Below are 19,474 nucleotides of genomic sequence, written 5' to 3'. Positions count from 1 at the left end.
GTTCTAGAACCCCGCAAAGCAGACTTCATATCGCGTGGAAGCTCTACCGCTATTACTTCTTGTCAAAAGTCATATTCATTATTCATTGGCTGAAAATCAATAATTCGTCTACCTGATTGGCTATAAAAAGTGCGATCGCCGTGGCCCAGTCATCGCCTTGCAACCAAAATCCGTTGCTGACCGCACACTCGAAAACCTCAAAGGGTCAAGCGGCGAGATCCGAGTATTCCGGTGTCGTGTCTTGCTCTGTGTAGTGTCCCGTGCGTCTCGGGCTCGAGTCTCAGTCGCACCACCATCTCCGCCTCTTCGTGCTGCGTCTGCTTACGCAAGTTGCAGTCTCCATTGCGCTCTAGACGTTAAGAAAACCCTGTATACAGCTCGCCATGCAGACTTCATCTTTGACCACGGCGCGTGTGGCCCGCGCAGCTCTGCGTCGCGCCTCCAGTGAATTGGATCGTCGCATTCACATGCAGCGTGGAGCGTTGAGTCTCTTGACGCGCTCCAAGAGCTCGCTGGCCCCCGAGGCGGCCGTGGCTGAAGCCGCCGCTGACTCGGAGCTGGCTGACGAGTTCGAGAACATGGCGCCGCGTCGCTTGGCCGAGGCTGACTGGGCTATCCGTGCTCAGAAGCTGATTCCTCGCGCGACAGTTGAGAAGCCGTACGAGCTGGCGCCTCTAACTTTGGGACTCGAGGAGCTAATTGGCAAGACGGAGGAGGAATTAGCCAACCCGGCCGAACTAGCCAAGAGTTCGCGCTCGTTCATGTCCGATGAGGACGTGGACAAGTGGCTGGAGGGCTTCGAGATCCCCAACGATCAACTGGCCAGGTGCTCGACAGCCGAGGAGGTCCAGGAGATGCGTCGACGCTATGCGCGCCAGCTCCGTCTCGAGTGCTCCGTGTACGAGATGGCTATGGATAAGTACTCTGCTTCACACGATAAAGTTCGACAGTTGGGTCGCTCCACGTCCACTAACGCCGCTAAGGATCTCATCCGTAAGTGGATCCCCGAGACGGAGAAGTACATCGAGGCAGAGCAGAAGAAGATTAAGGCTGGAAAGCACAGTACAGACAGCAACATCTACGGCCCAGCGCTGATGCTGCTGCGTCATGATGTGCTCGCTGCTATCGGCATGAACATCATGCTGAACATGTGTCTGATGGAGTCCAAGGGCCCCAAGTTTATCAAGCTGGCTCTCGCTATGGGCAAAGCCGTGCAGGAAGAGATTATCTCGAAGAAAGAGGCGACGACCAAGCGCCATGAAGACAAAGAAGACCAGTTTTATCTGCAGGTGTCCAAGAATATCAAGTTAGAGAGCCTCAAGATGCGCATGAAGGAGTATGTTGATACCGTTGGAGGCTGGGACAAGCGACTGCAGCTCAAGGTGGGCGCTGCTGTCGTTGACTGCATTCAACGCACATGTTATGTGCCTAACGAGTTCGGAGAGGTCTCGACGCCTGAGCTATGCGCTGCTAAAGGTCTGCCTCCTCCTGAGCCAGCCTTCATCCACAACTATGTGTTCGACCGTAATCGTCGCGCCGGAGTGATTCAGATCCACCAGAAAATGGCCGATACTGTGTTGGCCACAAGCCCTGACGCCAACGTGTTGCCCTGGACGGCGCGTTACCTGCCGATGCTGGTTCCTCCTCGTCCGTGGACTGGTGTGGTGAATGGAGGATACCTTAAGCTGCGTACGAAGATTATGCGCCAACGAGACTCGGCCTGGCAGATGGACTGTGTGCAGCGTGGAGATATGGACGGCATCTTGAAGGCTCTGAACCTCATGGCTGAAGTGCCGTGGGTTATCAACAAGGAAGTGCTGGATGTGGTGCTTCAGATTTGGGAGGACGGCGGCAACTTCGGTGACCTGCCGACGCGTACAGATGTTCCTTTGCCAGACCCCGACAGTCCGGAGTTTGCAAGTGACCCGGCGCTCTACCACAAGAATGTTCGCAAGGTAAGCTACTGCTCTTATGTGTGTATTTTACTGTGGCGCAACAGAATCAAGCCCACATGATGACTATCCTACGTCATGTGGGTTCAAACTGATTGCTAGAGTAAGCGGTTGCTGCTTGGAGGCTGCTGGGTATTTCTTCATCCCATGAGCCATCTGAGAGACTCCAGCGGTGGAGCCTCGTGACTCACATACCCATGATTATAAACCTGCGATATATTTAACAGTGATACTCACATTTGTATTGTGATTTATGCAGATCGAGCAACTCAACCGGGAATTCCACTCGCTGCGATGTGATACGCTGTACAAGCTGCAGGTGGCTGAAGAGTTCAAGGATGAACCGGAGCTGTACTACCCGTACAACATGGACTTCCGTGGCCGCGTGTATCCGATCCCACCCAATCTCAACCATCTAGGCTCGGATCTTTCTCGTAGTCTGCTGATCTTCCGTGACCGTAAACCACTTGGCGAACGTGGTCTACGCTGGATGAAGATTCATTTGGCTAACGTTTTCGGTGTGGACAAGTGCTCGTTTGATGAGCGTGTGGAGTTTGCGGACGCGCATTTGGATAAGGTCGTGGCGTCTGCGAGTAACCCGCTTGGAGAGGGAGACTGCGCTTGGTGGAAGGGCGCTGATTACCCGTTCCTGGCTTTGGGCGTGTGCTTTGAGCTCAAGCGCGCGATCGAGTCTCCGGACCCGACGAAGTACATGTCTAACATCCCCATTCATCAGGACGGTTCGTGTAATGGACTTCAGCACTACGCCGCTCTGGGCCGCGACCACCGTGGTGGTGCCCAGGTGAATTTGGTGCCTGCAGATCGACCTAGTGACGTGTACATGGGTGTGGCTACACAGGTGATGGCCAAGGTGGAGCACGATGCAGTTTTGGATGTGCCTACTGTGGAGGAAGTTCGTGCGATGCTTGCGGCGGTTCCTGATGATGAGAGCCCTGAAACTTTGGCACGCAAGACGAAACTTCGGACGCTGCTAGACCAGGCACATCGCAAGAAATACGCTCAGTTCCTTGATGGTATCATTACCCGCAAAGTGGTGAAGCAGACGGTGATGACGAGTGTGTACGGCGTGACGTACATTGGAGCTCGTAAGCAGATTTCTGCGCGTCTGCACGAGACTTTCTTGACTAAGGGCCACATTATGGATGACAAGCTGGAAGACGATATTTACCATGCGTCGTGCTACTGCGCTGAGCTTACGATGGGCTCCATGGGAGATCTGTTCACGTCCGCTCGTGGTATTATGGGCTGGCTGGCCAGATGTGCTGGGAAGGTCGGTGAGAGTGGACAGCCCATGTCTTGGATCACTCCGCTGGGGCTGCCTGTGGTGCAGCCGTACCGCAGCAAGTCGACCAAGCAGGTGCGTACGAAGGTGCAGCACGTGCTGATGGTGGACAATGAAGGTCGTCCGGTTAGTATTGGGCGGCAGAAGTCTGCCTTCCCGCCCAACTTCGTCCACTCTTTGGACTCGACACACATGATGCTGACGGCGCGTCGCTGTCTGGAGGACGAGAAGATCTCGTTTGCCGCCGTGCACGACAGTTACTGGACGCACGCGTGCTCCGTGGACACTATGAACCGCCGACTGCGCGAGGAGTTTGTCAACTTGTACGAGCAGCCGCTGCTGGAGGATCTGCTCACGGAGCTGCACTTGCGGTTCCCCGACATGCAGTTCGACGAGGTGCCGCAGCTGGGCGACCTGGACCTCCAGAGCGTGCTGGACAGCCCCTACTTCTTCAACTAAGGCCCAAGTCTATTTTATCACCCCTCGTTCAAACTCGAGGGTATGTCTAGAGTGTAACAAAGTTCAATCACAGAGCCGAGCTTGACCATCGATGTTCTTTGCTACAGTGAACCATTCCTTGGGGTGGCGACAGGGAGTCTAGGCTTCAAAGATGCCTGCAACATAGTAGTATCACCAATACTACACGTAGCATTCCTGATCTCTTACTTTACGAAGGTTGATGACGTTGTCCAGCTTGTTAAACGGTGTCGTGCTGCTCATCGTTGACAACTACAGCAACTGTATTAACCGTGTGTGGTTGAAGTTAAGGCGTCTTACTGCTTGTATTTCATGTACTAGTGGCATGTTGAAGCTACAGCATCATTCACAATTGGTGAGTCAAACTAAACCAAGCACTAGCACAACTTGCGCTACTACGTGTCCTACACAAGATGACAAGAAATACAGAACTTGTAAGGCTCCGCTGCTTACGCTATGGGCACGAGCGAGTTGCACGTTGAAGCCGCGATTGGAGCTCGTTAAAGTGCATTGGCGACTTCAACGTCGACTCGATGGCATTAGACCAGCACAATTTGTGCTGGACGTGCTGTCCGTTAGACGACGAGCTCTACAGCTCATTCTCCAATTCGCTTGGTATCCCTTACATCTCCGAACATTTAACGTCCGCCACCATGCTGCGCGTCGTGCCCCGCTTCAACCAGACTGCTCGCCGCGTGGCTACAACCGCCACCAAGTCTTTTGTCGGCGTCCATAGCGCGCAATGTCGCTGTGGCAATTGTGCGCAACATGCCATGGGCTGCACGTGCCCGCGATGCCAGTCACGTTCGTTCTCGGTCAACTCGCAGACCAAGTACACGATTCCGAAGACGCAGACGGCTGTGGTCTTTGACAAGACAAACGGCCCGTTAACGGTTCGCAAGGACTGGCCTGTGACGCAGCAGAAGGACTTGAAGCCCGGTGAAGTGCTGGTGCGACTGGCGTACAGCGGCGTTTGCCACTCCGACCTGCATATCTGGAAGGGTGACTTCCCACTCGAACCCAAGTTGCCCTGTGTCGGTGGCCACGAAGGTGCCGGCTACGTCGCTGCCATCGGTGATCACACGCGCTCGAACCTGAAAGTCGGAGACCCGGTTGGTGTCAAGTGGATTGCCAACTCGTGTCTGGGCTGCGAAGACTGCCGCAAGGGCCACGAGCACACCTGTCCAGCGGTTGACCAGCACGGCTTCACGGTGGACGGGTCGTTCCAGCAGTGGTGCGTCTCGTTCGCAGATCATGTAACTCCAATTCCGTCAGATCTGAACATGGCTGCTGCGGCTCCGATCTTATGTGCCGGTGTTACCGTCTACAAGGCGATGAAGGAGATCGGCGGTGTATGCGGCGATTCCGTTGTCATTCCCGGCGCTGGCGGCGGTCTGGGCCACTACGCTTGCCAATATGCGCGCGCTATGGGGTACCGCGTCATCGCTATTGACACTGGCGCGGATAAGCGCAAACTCATCGAGTCGTACGGCATCAAGGACTTCATCGACTTTAAGGACGGCAACGTCCGTGAAAAGGTCCTCGCTGCCACTGACGGCCGTGGTGCGCACGCTACGGTTGTGGTTGCGTCCAACCCGGAAGCGTACAACGACGCTCTTTCGTTCCTGCGTCCACACGGCGCCGTCGTGATGGTCGGTCTACCCAAGGATGCCAAGGTCACGGCGGACGTCTTTGGTTCAGTGTTGAACGCCCACCGCATCATCGGATCCTACGTTGGCAACCGCCAGGACTCGATCGAAGCGCTTAAAGTTGCTGCCGGTGGCGACGTGTCCACGAATTACTCTATCGAGAAACTCGACAATCTACCCAGTGTCTTTGAGCGTATGGAGGCTGGTAAACTCGCTGGTCGTGTGGTGCTGGACTGTGCGTAAGCCACACTCCGGCTTCGAGCAAGTGTGGTGAATCTGTGTCTGCGTAAAAAGGAAGAGATGAATCGCGTGAAGGCTAATGACCAAGCGAAAAACTATCCCCTTATCGTTTTTATTCAATACATGACCTGCGATTTAATCTGTGGCACGCTGTCCTCTTCACCTCGAGCTTGAGCCTCTTCCTTCAAGATGACCCACTTGCTTAATCTCTCCAAATTGCGGCGTGGAGTTTCATACAGTTCGTCGTATCCTGGACATTTCAACGCTCGTTCGAACTCTCGTCGTGCTTCACTATACTTCCCTTGGTCAATCAAACACACACCCACGTTGTTGCGAACGTGACAACTGTCAGGACGAACCTCCAGCAACTTCATGTACCCTTCACATACGACGTCGTTCAGTCCGTTCAGCCATATTAACAGCTTGAGACGTTGGAGATCCGATTTGAACGTTCCAACGGGAGTGTAATAGTACGTTAGCTCCCAAAGACGCCTGCACTCCTCATCACTCCTTGAGTAGCGTCCACTCGTGACGAAATACACCGCGCGCTGGTCCAAAAGCCTCCAGTCCGTTGGGTCCATCCTAACCATGCACAAACATCAAAGTTTAAGCCCAAGAAGAAACATAAACTCACAAAGACTTATTTATCGTACCGAAGTGAGTACTCGTAAAGAGCGTCTTCATTTCGCCAGTGACCCATTGAACTGGTTGAAATCATGAGTAGAGTGACAGTAAGAAGGAAAACGGCACTTACGCCAACCGTCCTATGCTGATCACAGTAATGCTGTGTTCGAGTTTGGATACTCTCGGGTCGTTCGTCTTCTAGAAGCTTGGCTTTATCTTTCTCATCACCAAAGAGCTGTGCCAGCACAGATCCTCCATAGGGTACAAGAACAATACTACACAAGTACGCGTACCGGTCACATCCAGCGGAAACCATGCCATGCTGGATGAGACCCGAGACTGGAAGCAACATGATCGAACAATATGCCAGACCAAGCAGGTGCTGCGGTGCTTGACGATGCCGCCACAACCAGATCGTCATCGAAACTATTGCCATTGACGCCGAGAGATACAGTAAGTAGTCGGAGTTAGTCAAGCTAAGATCTCCCGGGCGAAGCTGATAGTGCGGTCGCAGCTTCGTTGGCCATAGTATCCGACGTGTTACCCAAGCTGGCATCGTTGTAGCCTTTAATACTCGTTCACTGAGTGTCAACGACAGCAAGTCGGCGTCAGGCTGCATTCCTTTGTAATTCGACACCAGCATAACTGCGATAAACGTGAGTAGAGTGGAAACCACGGGTAGTTTTCCTATGATGTATGACAAACACTGATTTGCGCTGGGTCTGGGAAGAAGAGGCTCCAAAGTTGCAAATACCAGCACGTCGACGAGAACCAGACCCGCGGGCAAGAGAATGCAGGCACTTTTCGATAGCAATGCACTCAGGTACAATCCTACAGCAACACTTGCCCTGTCAGGAAAGGATTTCAACGTGACAGCATCTAATTAACTTACCACAACAAAACAGATCACTTCGCCTGCCTCCACCGAAAATAGTCATCATTTGCTTAGCCACGGCATTTTTCTTTCCTATCTGCACTTCACACAGCTCCTGGTACATCGCTTGTACGTAGACATATAACGCAAGATTACTGAACAGCGCACACAGCGTGTAGGGCTGCGCCGACGGCCATGCGATGACCTCCACGTGCACTGGGTGGATAGCGAATACCATAGCACTGATACAACAGCCATACCAAACGTTTCTTTCTCGTCGCTGCTGCACCTCCTTGTCTATCACGATCTTTGACTTGATTTCCGAAAGCAATGCCATCATGTTGAGCAGTACTGCGGATGCTCTTGCCAACACTATTGCAGCCACGAAATGCAACGCAGTCGACACAATTCGAACCCACCACGAGTCAAGCCCTACGATCTGCACTTGAACGGCTTTGAGTATCCACCCAAAAGGCTCATACACGTTGATCTTGGTCATAGTGAACATAGCGTAGAGGGTTTCGAGATTCAAACCGCTTTGGATCACTTTGTTTTCCAGGAAATTCTCCTCATCGTCCCACACGAGCAGAAACTCCCACGCGTTCGAGGCATTAGCGTTCACTTCATCGATAAAGAACGGCGACAGGTAGAACGCTAGAGCAAGTACACAGATGAAGAAAATCACTTCACCGGTGGACAGCACAAGTCGCATTTGGCACGAGTTATTGGCGACTGTCGGAGACACAAAAGATCGCTGCTCTTTGATTGGGCAGTTAATGACTTGATAGGGCTAGGGCGAAATTAAATTTGGATGGATACATTTCAGTGTTGGCCCTCCAGCCAGCACTTGGCGAAGAAAGTAGCAAGACAAACAGTGTCTGCGCAACAGGAACACCACTGGGATGACTGACTAGAGTTGCCAGTGGCTACTTGTATTGATAGCGAAGAAAGCTATTCTTCGCACGTGCGTCAGACAGCAGAATCTGCTACAGATGGGCTCTTTGACTGAGTCAGCAGTTCCAAGTTCAAGATCGACGTCACGTATTTACCGAATAGTATTTAGAGATTGATCGACTTCAGGCCTTGATGTTTGGAATTGCATGATACATGCGCTGTTGATAAAGTGCTGGTTCTTCGTGCCCAGACTGAGAAGCCCTCCGCGTAGCCCGTTGCTGGCAACCGGAAGCAACGGCAACGCCATCTTGATGGTCCACCAAGACTTGATAACAGTGTAGAAGACGGTTATCACAGGGTGTTCGCATGCTTGCAGCCCGATTGCTAGAATTGTAGGTGCGCGGGTGCCCAACCAGTGTCATTTGTTGCCTGGCATTGTTGTGTCATTCAAACCGATGGGAAAGACTGAAATCGCCACGCCACTTTCCTAGCTGCGCGCCTACGTGTCCTTGTGTGTAGACCAGCCCGGGACAAGCAAGCAGCTATGTGTACATATATATGTACTGTAGTTGTGCTGAAGACACGGTTCCAGCGCCGCATTTCCCGCAAACATGCCACTGACATCCTAATTGTACTGAGGACACGTGCCTAATACCTTCCAATGGCAGTATTAGCGCTGGAAGACAATCGCGCTGTCTTCGACTTTCAGTGCTGACTGGAGATGGAATGTATTTGGTCTCGTACTCGTTGCTATATTGCTTCCACATAGAGCGCCATCTACTTTCCAAGCATAGATCTACCCTCGAGGTGATTGACGAGAAGGCCACGAAGAAGAACAATGGCTGCATCGCATCTCACAGGATTTTGAGTCCGTGAGTCTATGACACCCTACGCCAAACAAAAGCAGAGCGGGACAGAAGATAAATCGGAGGGTATGCACGCACATCGCAAGCCTCTTCATTCAGGACTCTCTTGTGACGACAACTGTCACTGAAAGCGACGCGCATTGCATTGACAAGTGAAGTGTACTTTAGCTGTTCATTGAGTTTAACAACATTCAATAAGCATATTTAAACATATATAGGAGGTTATTATTTCAGGAAGGGAATAAAGTATGTCCTGCTTCTACGCAATAGTGAAAGCGATTTCAGCGCGCGTGTTTCTTCCACCTGATGCTCCAAAGTTGCCACAAAGTTGCTCCAATCTGTTTAAGTCACGTTTAATCGCTCAAAATGCAAAAACACGCAGCATACAAATACCAAGTGTGAATTGCGTTTCACTTGCTAAAACGGCGAACAGCCGCAACGGCTAAAACCAAATGCCGGTCACTTGTTGAAGAGCTCATACTATTCATGCCTAGATTCCGACTCCTGTCCTTGCATTTCTTGTGATGGCAGCGCTAATTGAAGCGGATGGCGTTAAACGAAACTCTCGCACCGATTGCAGTGCACTGTCGTTCTAGGCAATCTGGTTGAACTTGCTCCCGTCTCACTACGGCCGTAAGCGAAGGTAGCGTTGAAGTTGTGTACAATGCTTCAGCATGCCAGTCATTGCAGCCAGCGACTACCGCCGACACGCAAGACTAGACGTTGAAGTTAGCAGCAAGATACTATCCATACCTGCAGTGTCGAAGCCAGCCCACCCCTTGGAATGCCATGAGCCGTTGCCCTTCTGCATGGCCACGCACTTGTTTCGCCTCATTAACCAATTTCCTGGCTGCTGCTCACTCCAGCAACCCTTTCAAACGCTTCTCAACGCTCTTCGTCATGCTTCGCATCGTATCTCGCTTCAACCAGCCCGCACGTCGCGTCGTGCAGACCTCTGGCAAGTCTCTCGCAGGCGCGCACAACATGCAATGCCGTTGTGGCAACTGCGTGCAGCATCCGACCGGTTGCACGTGCCCACGCTGCCAGTCGCGCTCATTCTCGGTCAAGTCGCAGTCGCACTACGATATCCCCAAGACGCAGACCGCTGTGGTGTTCGAGAACAACAACGCTCCACTGCAGGTTCGTAAGGACTGGCCTGTGACGCAGCAGAAGGACCTGAAGCCCGGTGAGGTGCTCGTCCGTCTCGCTTACAGCGGCGTGTGCCACACTGACCTGCACGTCTGGCTTGGCGACTGGCCTCTGGACAACAAGCTGCCTCTGGTCGGAGGCCACGAAGGTGCTGGTTACGTTGCTGCCATTGGCGACCACAGCTACACCCACCTGAAGATCGGTGACCCCGTCGGTGTCAAGTGGTTGGCCAACTCGTGTCTCGGTTGCGAGGACTGCCGTAAGGGCCACGAGTCCACGTGCGTTGACGCTGATCTGCACGGCTTCACCGTGGACGGCTCGTTCCAGCAATGGTGCGTGTCATTCGCTGACCACGTCACTCCGATTCCTACGGACCTGCCGATGCACGCCGCCGCTCCGATCCTGTGCGCCGGTGTGACTGTGTACAAAGCCCTCAAGGAGATCGGAGGACAGTGCGGCGACTTCGTCGTCATCCCGGGTGCCGGCGGCGGTCTGGGCCACCTTGCCTGCCAGTACGCTCGTGCCATGGGCTACCGCGTGATCGCTATCGACTCTGGTGACGACAAGCGCAAGCTTGTAGCTTCGTACGGCATCAAGGATTTCATTGACTTTAAGGAGGGCAATGTGAAGGACAAGGTCTTTGAGGCTACTGAGGGCCGTGGCGCCCACGCGACGGTCGTGGTAGCCTCTGGCGGCGAGGCATACAAGGACGCACTTTCGTTCCTGCGCCCTCACGGTGCCGTTGTGCTGGTGGGTCTGCCCAAGGACACGTACATCACGGCTGAGGTCTTTGGCTCCGTGCTGAACGCTCACCGCATCATTGGCTCATACGTTGGCAACCGTCAGGACTCGATCGAGGCCCTCAAGGTTGCTGCTGCTGGCGATGTGAACACGACGTACAAGATCGAGAAGCTGGAGAACCTGCCGGATGTGTTCCAGCGCATGGCTGATGGCAAGCTCGCTGGCCGCATTGTCCTTGACTGCGAGTAAGCAGATGGTGTTGAATGCAGCCCCAACGGCTGCGACGTGTCCAGTGCGTGGTGTACGAGAGGAAGCGTCGAGAAGCAGTAGTGAAGTGGAGAGCAGCTCTGCTCGGCGCGAGTGTCCCTTTGACATGCTAATGAATTGAGTTCATTTTGACTTGAAATTTGTATCGACCTACTTGAAGTTGGCGAAAGTTGCTCGACGGAATGTGTATGCAAAGCAAAACATGCTGGTACAGTGAATTCACATCTGGGCAGCAGACGAGCCTTAGTTTTGACGGATTGGCAAGATGCAATCGAAGAGATTGTGGTCCAATTGCTGGGGGCATGACACATGCAAATGCTGCTTGGTGGTGTGAGGTTTCTATGCTGCCTCGTGCCGCTTGGACACAAAGACGCCAAAACCTGCAGCTCCTGCTTGCAAAGTGTCAAAGCCGCAGCCACGCAAAAGCGGGAGCTGAGCTCATTCTGCCATTTGCCAGCTACTGCGTATCCAGTAAATCCCCAAGCCTCGTATCCAGATCACCATGTTGCGCGTGGTATCCCGTTTCAGCCAGCCTGCTCGTCGTGTTGCCACGACCTCCAGTAAGTCGATTGTCGGTGCTCACAACGTGCAGTGCCGTTGTGGCAACTGCGTGCAGCACTCGATGGGCTGCACTTGTCCTCGGTGCCAGTCGCGATCGTTCTCAGTCAAGTCGCAGTCACACTACGATATCCCCAAGACACAGACCGCCGTTGTCTTCGAGAAGAACAACGAACCACTTCAGGTGCGCAAGGACTGGCCCGTCACCCAGCCGGAAGACCTGAAGCCCGGTGAGGTGCTCGTCCGCCTTGCCTACAGCGGTGTATGCCACACGGACCTGCACGTGTGGGCTGGTGACTGGCCTCTGGACAACAAACTGCCTCTCGTTGGTGGCCACGAAGGTGCTGGTTACGTCGCTGCTATTGCTGAGCACACGCACACTCGTCTCAAGATCGGTGACCCCGTCGGTGTCAAGTGGTTGGCCAACTCGTGTCTGGGCTGCGAGGACTGCCGTAAGGGCCACGAGTCCACGTGCGTTGACGCTGATCTGCACGGCTTCACCGTGGACGGCTCGTTCCAGCAATGGTGCGTGTCCTTCTCGGAGCACGTGACTCCAATCCCGACAGACCTGCCGATGCACGCCGCCGCTCCCATCCTGTGTGCCGGTGTAACTGTGTACAAGGCTCTCAAGGAGATTGAGGGCAACTGCGGCGACTTCGTCGTCATCCCGGGTGCCGGCGGCGGTCTGGGTCACCTTGCGTGCCAGTACGCTCGTGCCATGGGCTACCGCGTGATCGCTATCGACTCTGGTGACGACAAGCGTAAGCTTGTAGCTTCGTACGGCATCAAGGATTTCATTGACTTTAAGGAGGGCAATGTGAAGGAGAAGGTATTTGAGGCCACCGAGGGTCGTGGAGCACACGCAAGCGTTGTCGTTGCTTCTGGTGGAGACGCTTATGCCGACGCTCTGTCCTTCCTTCGCCCTCACGGTGCTGTTGTGCTGGTAGGTCTGCCTAAAGACACGTACATCACGGCTGAAGTATTCGGCTCCGTGCTGAACTCGCACCGCATCATCGGATCATACGTTGGCAACCGTCAGGACTCGATTGAGGCCCTGAAACTGGCCGCTGCCGGTGACGTGTCGACTACCTACACCATCGAGAAGCTGGACAACCTACCGAGCGTGTTCAAGCGCATGGCCGCTGGCAAGCTTGCTGGCCGAATTGTGCTTGACTGCGAGTAGGTTCTAGTGCTCAGCATCCTCGTGTTGTACATTTTTCTAGCTGCAGGTAGTTATGTTAAAGCAGACACCTGCTGGTGACGCTCATATAAAAACGTTTTTGCATTTTTTTACACGACTGTGTCAATAAAGGCAGAGTAGTGTTGTCAACTTTAATCGTTATCGAGTTCAACAGTGAAAGCACTAATGCCCTGTGCCACTCCGATGTGAGTCCTGTGATCACGTTGAAGTGACATTGTTAAACAAGCTGAGGAGCCGTCTACGGACAAGCGATGCACAAAGCATATCATTCCGGTGTGGATTATCTTCAACTTGTGCGTACTCGGTGAACATTAATTGAGTACGCACAAGCTGAAGGATGCTTATGAAACGCTTGTAAAGACGCCTTCGGACAAGCATTTGTCCGAAGACGTCTTTACGAACGTTTCATAAGTATTACATGTAGTCACTGACTCAGAGCCACGCCGGTAGATGCTCCGAAGGCGGATATCGACAGGATGACGTAGAAGAGCGTGAGTGTGACGACGCTGAGGATGAAGTACGACCAGGTCGTCGCAATACTCGCGTTGTCGAAGAGGCTGCGTTCTCTTCGGATGGAGAGGCTGACGTAGATGCTGTTGAAGAAGAGAAAGTGTTGTTCGACCCCCTCGGCGAAACGCGAATACAATCGTTGATAGTGAGGATGAAGAAGAGGGTACGCCCAACGGCAGCAACGAGGATGAACCGGGGATTCATGTTAGTGATGTCGTTCGAGGGGAACATGATGTACGAGGTAATAATGACGGCGATGAAGCCATTAAAGAGGACGAAGACGATGAAGAGGACACACTTTCTCGAGCTACGAGCCGAAAAGTGAAGCGGGAACAGTGGTTTGAGAACGATGAGTCCGGTGAAGAAGAGGCACAGCCCAACCCAGACGTAACATTCCCTCGTATTGAGGAAGACGGAGGTGATCAACGAAGACCACGAAAGCGAGCACGAGGCAGACAAGTTCGAATCGTTGACGAAGGCGACAGTGATGATGAGGAAGAGCAGATGGAACGCTCTATCATAGCAGCCAATTCCGGATATGCACACGAAGATGAAGACGCTGACGAAGACGACGCCAGGGGTTCGCAGCTCCGACGGGTACATCTTTACGACGAAGAGGACGACGAGCGACACGAATTTGGAGATGCTTTTCAAGAAGACGACGCCCCGGACTACCCGGATGAGGGTGAGGGAAATGACTTTGAAGAAGAAGAAGATAACTACTAGTATTAAGGTTTTTGAGCAATATCGGAAATGACAGTGACTTCCTTCACATTTTAGAAATGCGGCATTCACGAATTTTATCATGCAAGCACTTATTTAGAAATTGCAGAGTCCCTATTAGACACCGTGGTTAAGTAGTTATCTAACCTTACTACTTTTTAAAGTACAAGAATGGCAAAATGACAATGCCAATCTTGTAAAACGAGCTGCCAGTCTCCCTCGCAAACTGAACAAGCCTGAAGAATCTACTTTACATGTGTACAGTACTAAACGTTGGCGAGAGCCAGTAATGCGCTATGTAAGGCTTAAATTGTAAGCGTATCGCGGGCCACGATGGACAGCGGATTATGCGTTGGACAAGGACCGCCGCGTATACATTCAGCTCGATCTTTTACTGTAGTGCTGTAATACAGTCTGTATGTGAAAGGAAACTCAAATCACATTCCAATTCGCAGCCCAGCACACAAGTGTCCAAGAAACCAGTCGAACAAATATGCATATGCTCTTCACCGTGCTTCTGCTCATTGGTGTATTCCAAGTAGGCGTCAATGCTGTTTCAATACCGCAGTTTCATGCCAAGCCAGTAAAGATAGGGGGCTATCTAAGTCCAGATAAGGAGGAGTCCACGGCGCCACGGAAATTGAGATTAACAAGTGAAGAGAGAGCAAATACTTTGGGGTTATCGAAGCTTGCAGACCTGGGCATGAAGATTTCAAAGTTGCGAAAAATGGACATAAAGCTGGCGGACAAAATCGTGATTTAGGCTGGTCGCAATCCTGAGTACTTGTTTAAGAACTTGGAGGTCAAGCCTGGTGCAATGTTCGACGAGGGTAAGAAGATTCTTCGGTAGTTCAGGTTCGTGAAAGTTTACAGAGAGAAGAAGGGAGAGAATAGCCTTCAAGACCGCCAATATACAGTACGCTGATGCAAGCTGCAAGGGACACCGAGGTTTGGCCAACATTGGACGCCCTTCGTCACACCCCAGACTGGAGTCTTCCCGATTTATTGGGACCATACAGGACGTTCATCTCAAGTATGCGACGCCCAGAGTCGCGACAGCATTGCAATCTCTAAAAACAATCCAGATTTAAAGGATTTCGCGGTTGCTGTGGAGAACTATCAGTTCAAGGTGTGGGTCAGCCGAAAGGAGACCCCGGAAAGCATCGCGACCCTGTTTGGTATTCAAAATCAGGGACTACTGCCAAAGCAGAAGGCCCTGGGGAACGAGATTCTAAAAGGGTTTACTCATGCGTTTGAAGTAGCCATTTAATGATAGAAGAACATCGAATTATCGTGAGGGTGAAGATGACAATCGAAAAGAGACAACCACAAGTAGTACTCCCGTGAGTTTTGGAGGGATGGCCTTACAATGACGCGCATTTGACTTTTAACATGGCACATCTAGTGGAACCAGGCGTGGTTTAAATAGCCGAGGGTGGAAAGTTTTTATGTTTTAAACATTTCAACTCCAACACATGTTTTCCAATGCATCAAACATGAAGCGAGCACGTGTGGTGTGATCTACGTTGCCAGATCTGATCAGGACGCATTTACTGCGCATATCTACTGCTACTTACTAGTGTTCTGTTTCCTCTCGAAAGACAAAGAGGAGCAATGATATATATCACTTGACACATTACCTGTACTTGTAGTAGATTTAATGAAATTTAGATAAAAAGGAGAACTACATACAACATCGTCAAGTGCGTTGCTTCGTTCGAGTTAACGCTGTCTAGCCTTTAAGTCCCATGTATGCTTTCTTAATCGGGACTTACGTTATCAAACGCCAACCGCGATTCTACGTTCTTGACGACCTGTGAGTCATTTCTTTGAGATTGGACCTGGCAGATTCTTGACGAAATCTTTGTTCTTGCCCGTATTCGCTAAAAGACGCAGCGAGTTCGGCACCGACCACTTGTCGCCTCCTTATTTGCCGGAGTTGACCCATTTGTAAAATTTGGTTATATCGGCTTGGGAAATAGGCCTTGCTTGGGAAGTAGGGATTTCTCTTTTCCTCAACTTGAGAACATGTTCGATTTTCTGCCAGATTCCTCTTTCTTCGTCTTCGTCCTTAGCGTATCTCAGGAGCCTTGGTGCGAGAGTGCCACCTCCGATTGCAGGAGGTGAGCCGTTCTCAGCAAACGATCCGGGTGTGGGTGGACCCACTGCAGACAATGTGGTACCGTTCGCCAGGACGGCGACGGAGGCTAGAAGAATCATGTAGTATAGCCGCATGGTTTCACTTGAGGATACGGTGGTAGTGTGGTCCAATGGGCAAATGATAAAGTGATTGAGTGCAGAATCGGCGGAAGAATATCTATGGATGCTGCGATTACGATGCGATGCATGTAATCCGAGAACCTGCCGAGGTTGTCATGGTTCAACCCATAACCTTGACTCTATACGTGAGCAACTAAGGTTGTCCACAGCGACACACCACTCTTGTGGTTGCTGGGGGTGGACTCCTCAATTCAAGGCTGCCAGCGGATCACACGACTTCTCTCATATGGTAGTCGAAGCTAGACACAGGGCAGCATTCGAGTAGTTCACGTTGCTTCATGTTTAACTTTCAATTTCATTCTCAATTTTGCAACCTACAACTCAAGTCTCCGACTACAACTCAAGGCCACCAAGTTGAGTTTCCACGTTACCACGTGACAGTTAATTAACTATTGAAGCGTGAAACGTTTCAAGACAAGAAGGCTCAATTACAGATTCATCCATGGATCGTGGTCGCAGCCCAAACCCACGACCTCGGCAAACACGCCGAATGAGAGAAGAAGACGTGTCAGGTGCGCAAACACCCACTGTCGACTCGACCCAGAATGCTCACCAGAGCGACGAGACCAACGCAGGTCAGGTACCATCGCAGCAGGCATCTTCAGCTCATGGTAGTACCACAACCTCGGATACCGCCATGCTCCGTCAGATGTTCGAGTTTTTAGCCACATCCCAGCAGCAGCAACAGCAGCAGTTTACCCAGTTAATGCAGCAGCAAGCATTTTTTCAGCAGCAGATGCTCCAACAACAGGCCACGTCTCAAAAACAACAAAAGCGAAAAGGCAATCCACCAATGTTCAATGGAGAGACGAGCGATGACCTGGAGCTTTGGCTCTTCAGTACTGAGCAGTATTACTCTGACAGCCAGACTGACATGGCCAGTGACACGTCGGATTTTGTCAATTTGATATTCGGTAACCTCGGTCCTACTGCCCAAACCTGGTTCAGGGATTTTAAAGTCTCGCTGGGAGACAGACCTGCTACCTGGGCCCTCTTCAAGCAGCAAGTTAGAGAACGGTTTCGCGATTCTGACTTTCAGTATAAACTTCTCTCGAAACTTTACAATCTGCGCTGGACTGGGTCTCAACAGGCCTATACGACGCAGTTTCTCCATCTGCTCTCGCAGTTGGATGAAGACTTACCGGAAGGTGTGAAGCGATGGTTCTTTCAACAGAATCTCCGAACTGATACTAGCGCATTCGTGTCCCAAAATATCCCCGATACCCTTCAGCGTGCTATCGAACTGGCTCAACGGTTCGAAGATTCACGCCCAGGCGCGCCCAGAAGCTCAAAGGACGAGAAATCAAAAGGTCGCAATGCAGGAACTGGTAACGCGGCGTTTTCGGAGAGGGCCAAGTTCAGCCAAAGTGCACACAACACTGGCAGCAGCGTTAACAGACTCCCTGATGCCCACGTAAAGCCGACTTGTGGCTACTGCGATCGTATCGGTCACACGGAGGCTGTCTGTCGCAAGAAGAAGGCAGCAACAGAGCGTGCGGCAGCCTAAAAAAACGCTTAGGCTCGGTGGGCCGGCAACCCACCGGGCCGAACTCATCAGACGGCTATGGCCATACGTCGTTTGATAGCCCCCAGTCTCCGTCACTGAATCTCCACTCCGGTGATCGAAGTGCAAGTGGCACACGAGACAACCTTTATGGCTATTTGGCAAAGAAAGCGTGCGTAACAGGCTCGACAGTTGATGTCTTCATCGATAGTGGGGCATCTTTTAATGCTATCTCACCAGCGGTTGCTGAACGACTCAAGTTACCTGTTACAGAATCGGACAAACCACTGAAGATCAAGCTTGGAGTCAAGCGCAGCATCAGTATTCCTCGACGGATCTGCAATATTGAAGTGGATATGGACGGTTTTCCGACTTATTCGACTCAAGCATTCGTGATGGAAATTCCCGAAAAGAAACATATTCTACTAGGGGTACCATGGCTTACAAGTGCAAACCCGGACATCGACTGGACTCAGAGAACTGTTAGTCCACGAGGATCAACTACGACGCTATCGTTTCGGCCGTGCGTGCGCAATGCTCCTTGTAGGAATACGGCCGGTAGTCGACGCTCCTTAGCTCGCCAGAGTCGTACGCTTCACGATGACACCGTGTTGTTCTACACAAAGCACAGCTATATATCCCGCTACGGATCTACCAAGGTCATCTCGACGAAGCAGTTCCGAAAGATGAAGTCATCCGCTGGCGAGTTTTGCTTTATGGTGCAAGCTACGGAGCCTCCTGCACAATCAGCGAAAGCAAGTCGGCAACTCGAGCAGGACTGGGATAAACTTAAAGGGTCCCTCGTAGAGCCTGTGGTGATGAAGTATAAGGATACTGTATTTCGGATGGAGCTACCAAATCAACCACCTCAACGGTCTGTGGACATCGAGGCGGAAGTCGAGCTTACCGACAATGTTCCGGTTGCCAGGAAACAGTATCGTCTCAGCGAAGAAATGAAGCGAACAATACGGGAATGGACACGGGAGATGCTAGATGCAGGTATCATTAGACCATCCAAATCACCGTACTCATCCCCTACGTTCTGCGTGAAGAAAGCTGTGGGCTGGCGAATCGTCCATGATTTTCGAGCTATCAACAGTAAGATTCGCATTCCTGCAACACCAATACCTCGGAAGGAGGACATTTTCGACGCGATGGCTAAAGGTTACTGGTTCTCTGCTCTCGACCTTTTGTGGGGATTTTTCCAAGTGCGTTTGCGAGAATCGGACATTCCCTATACTGCTTTCTCAACCCCGGACGGTCAGTTTGAGTACTTAGTCACTCCTATGGGCTTATCATGCAGTCCTGCGGCATTCAATCGACTAATGCAGCACGTGTTTAATGATCAGAAAGCATTCTGTCAAGCCTACTTTGATGATTTATTCATCTTCACGGAGTCGACGTCTGTGGAAGAGCACCTCAAGGCCCTGGACGCAGTGCTACGACGGTGTGAGGAGCAAGAACTCTACGTCAAACTTGCCAAATGCACGTTCTGTGCGTCCGAAATTCCATGCCTTGGTGATTACCTTGGACGTGAAGGTGTTCGTATGGATCCTGACAAAATCAGAGTCATCCGCGACTGGCCATCACCGCGAACGAAGCGTGAATTGCAGTCTTTTCTCGGGACGTGCGTCTACGTGCTCAAGTTCTGCAAGAACTATG

At 51.8% G+C, this 19,474-nt stretch overlaps 7 protein-coding genes across 7 annotated transcripts; 5 read left to right on the top strand and 2 right to left on the bottom strand.

The window, feature by feature from the left end:
• Nucleotides 1–138: 138 nt before the first annotated feature.
• On the top strand, nt 139–3,806 carry PPTG_00489 (hypothetical protein). The gene is made up of 2 exons (XM_008891884.1): nt 139–1,955; nt 2,212–3,806. Exons 1-2 carry the CDS (start codon nt 384–386, stop codon nt 3,712–3,714), a joined length of 3,075 nt encoding a protein of 1,024 aa, XP_008890132.1. The 5' UTR covers nt 139–383; the 3' UTR covers nt 3,715–3,806.
• Nucleotides 3,807–4,351: 545 nt separating this feature from the next.
• PPTG_00488 (hypothetical protein) lies at nt 4,352–5,754 on the top strand. Its single transcript, XM_008891883.1, has one exon. It carries the CDS (start codon nt 4,386–4,388, stop codon nt 5,622–5,624), a length of 1,239 nt encoding a protein of 412 aa, XP_008890131.1. The 5' UTR covers nt 4,352–4,385; the 3' UTR covers nt 5,625–5,754.
• On the bottom strand, nt 5,710–7,857 carry PPTG_00487 (hypothetical protein). Its single transcript, XM_008891882.1, has 3 exons — nt 7,138–7,857; nt 6,275–7,076; nt 5,710–6,203 (listed from the first exon to the last, which is right to left on the bottom strand). Exons 1-3 carry the CDS (start codon nt 7,829–7,831, stop codon nt 5,738–5,740), a joined length of 1,962 nt encoding a protein of 653 aa, XP_008890130.1. The 5' UTR covers nt 7,832–7,857; the 3' UTR covers nt 5,710–5,737.
• A 1,866-nt stretch (nt 7,858–9,723) lies between these two features.
• PPTG_20750 (hypothetical protein) lies at nt 9,724–12,879 on the top strand. Its single transcript, XM_008892948.1, has 2 exons — nt 9,724–10,886; nt 12,646–12,879. Exons 1-2 carry the CDS (start codon nt 9,780–9,782, stop codon nt 12,775–12,777), a joined length of 1,239 nt encoding a protein of 412 aa, XP_008891196.1. The 5' UTR covers nt 9,724–9,779; the 3' UTR covers nt 12,778–12,879.
• A 428-nt stretch (nt 12,880–13,307) lies between these two features.
• On the top strand, nt 13,308–14,031 carry PPTG_00484 (hypothetical protein; the record flags this gene model as incomplete). The annotated part of the gene is made up of 2 exons (XM_008891881.1): nt 13,308–13,312; nt 13,398–14,031. 2 exons carry the CDS (start codon nt 13,308–13,310, stop codon nt 14,029–14,031), a joined length of 639 nt encoding a protein of 212 aa, XP_008890129.1.
• An 814-nt stretch (nt 14,032–14,845) lies between these two features.
• Nucleotides 14,846–15,298, top strand: PPTG_20749 (hypothetical protein; the record flags this gene model as incomplete). Its single annotated transcript, XM_008892947.1, has 2 exons — nt 14,846–14,858; nt 15,048–15,298. The coding sequence occupies 2 exons, from the start codon at nt 14,846–14,848 to the stop codon at nt 15,296–15,298; spliced, it is 264 nt and encodes an 87-aa protein (XP_008891195.1).
• Nucleotides 15,299–15,954: 656 nt separating this feature from the next.
• On the bottom strand, nt 15,955–16,263 carry PPTG_20748 (hypothetical protein; the record flags this gene model as incomplete). Its single annotated transcript, XM_008892946.1, has 1 exon — nt 15,955–16,263. One exon carries the CDS (start codon nt 16,261–16,263, stop codon nt 15,955–15,957), a length of 309 nt encoding a protein of 102 aa, XP_008891194.1.
• Between the last annotated feature and the right edge of the window lie 3,211 nt (nt 16,264–19,474).

This window comes from Phytophthora parasitica (genome assembly GCF_000247585.1).
Source record: "Phytophthora parasitica INRA-310 unplaced genomic scaffold supercont2.1, whole genome shotgun sequence".
NCBI classification, from domain to species: domain Eukaryota; phylum Oomycota; class Peronosporomycetes; order Peronosporales; family Peronosporaceae; genus Phytophthora; species Phytophthora nicotianae.
The sequence above is the reverse complement of the archived record's forward strand: the minus strand, read 5'-3'. Positions and strand labels throughout refer to the sequence as shown.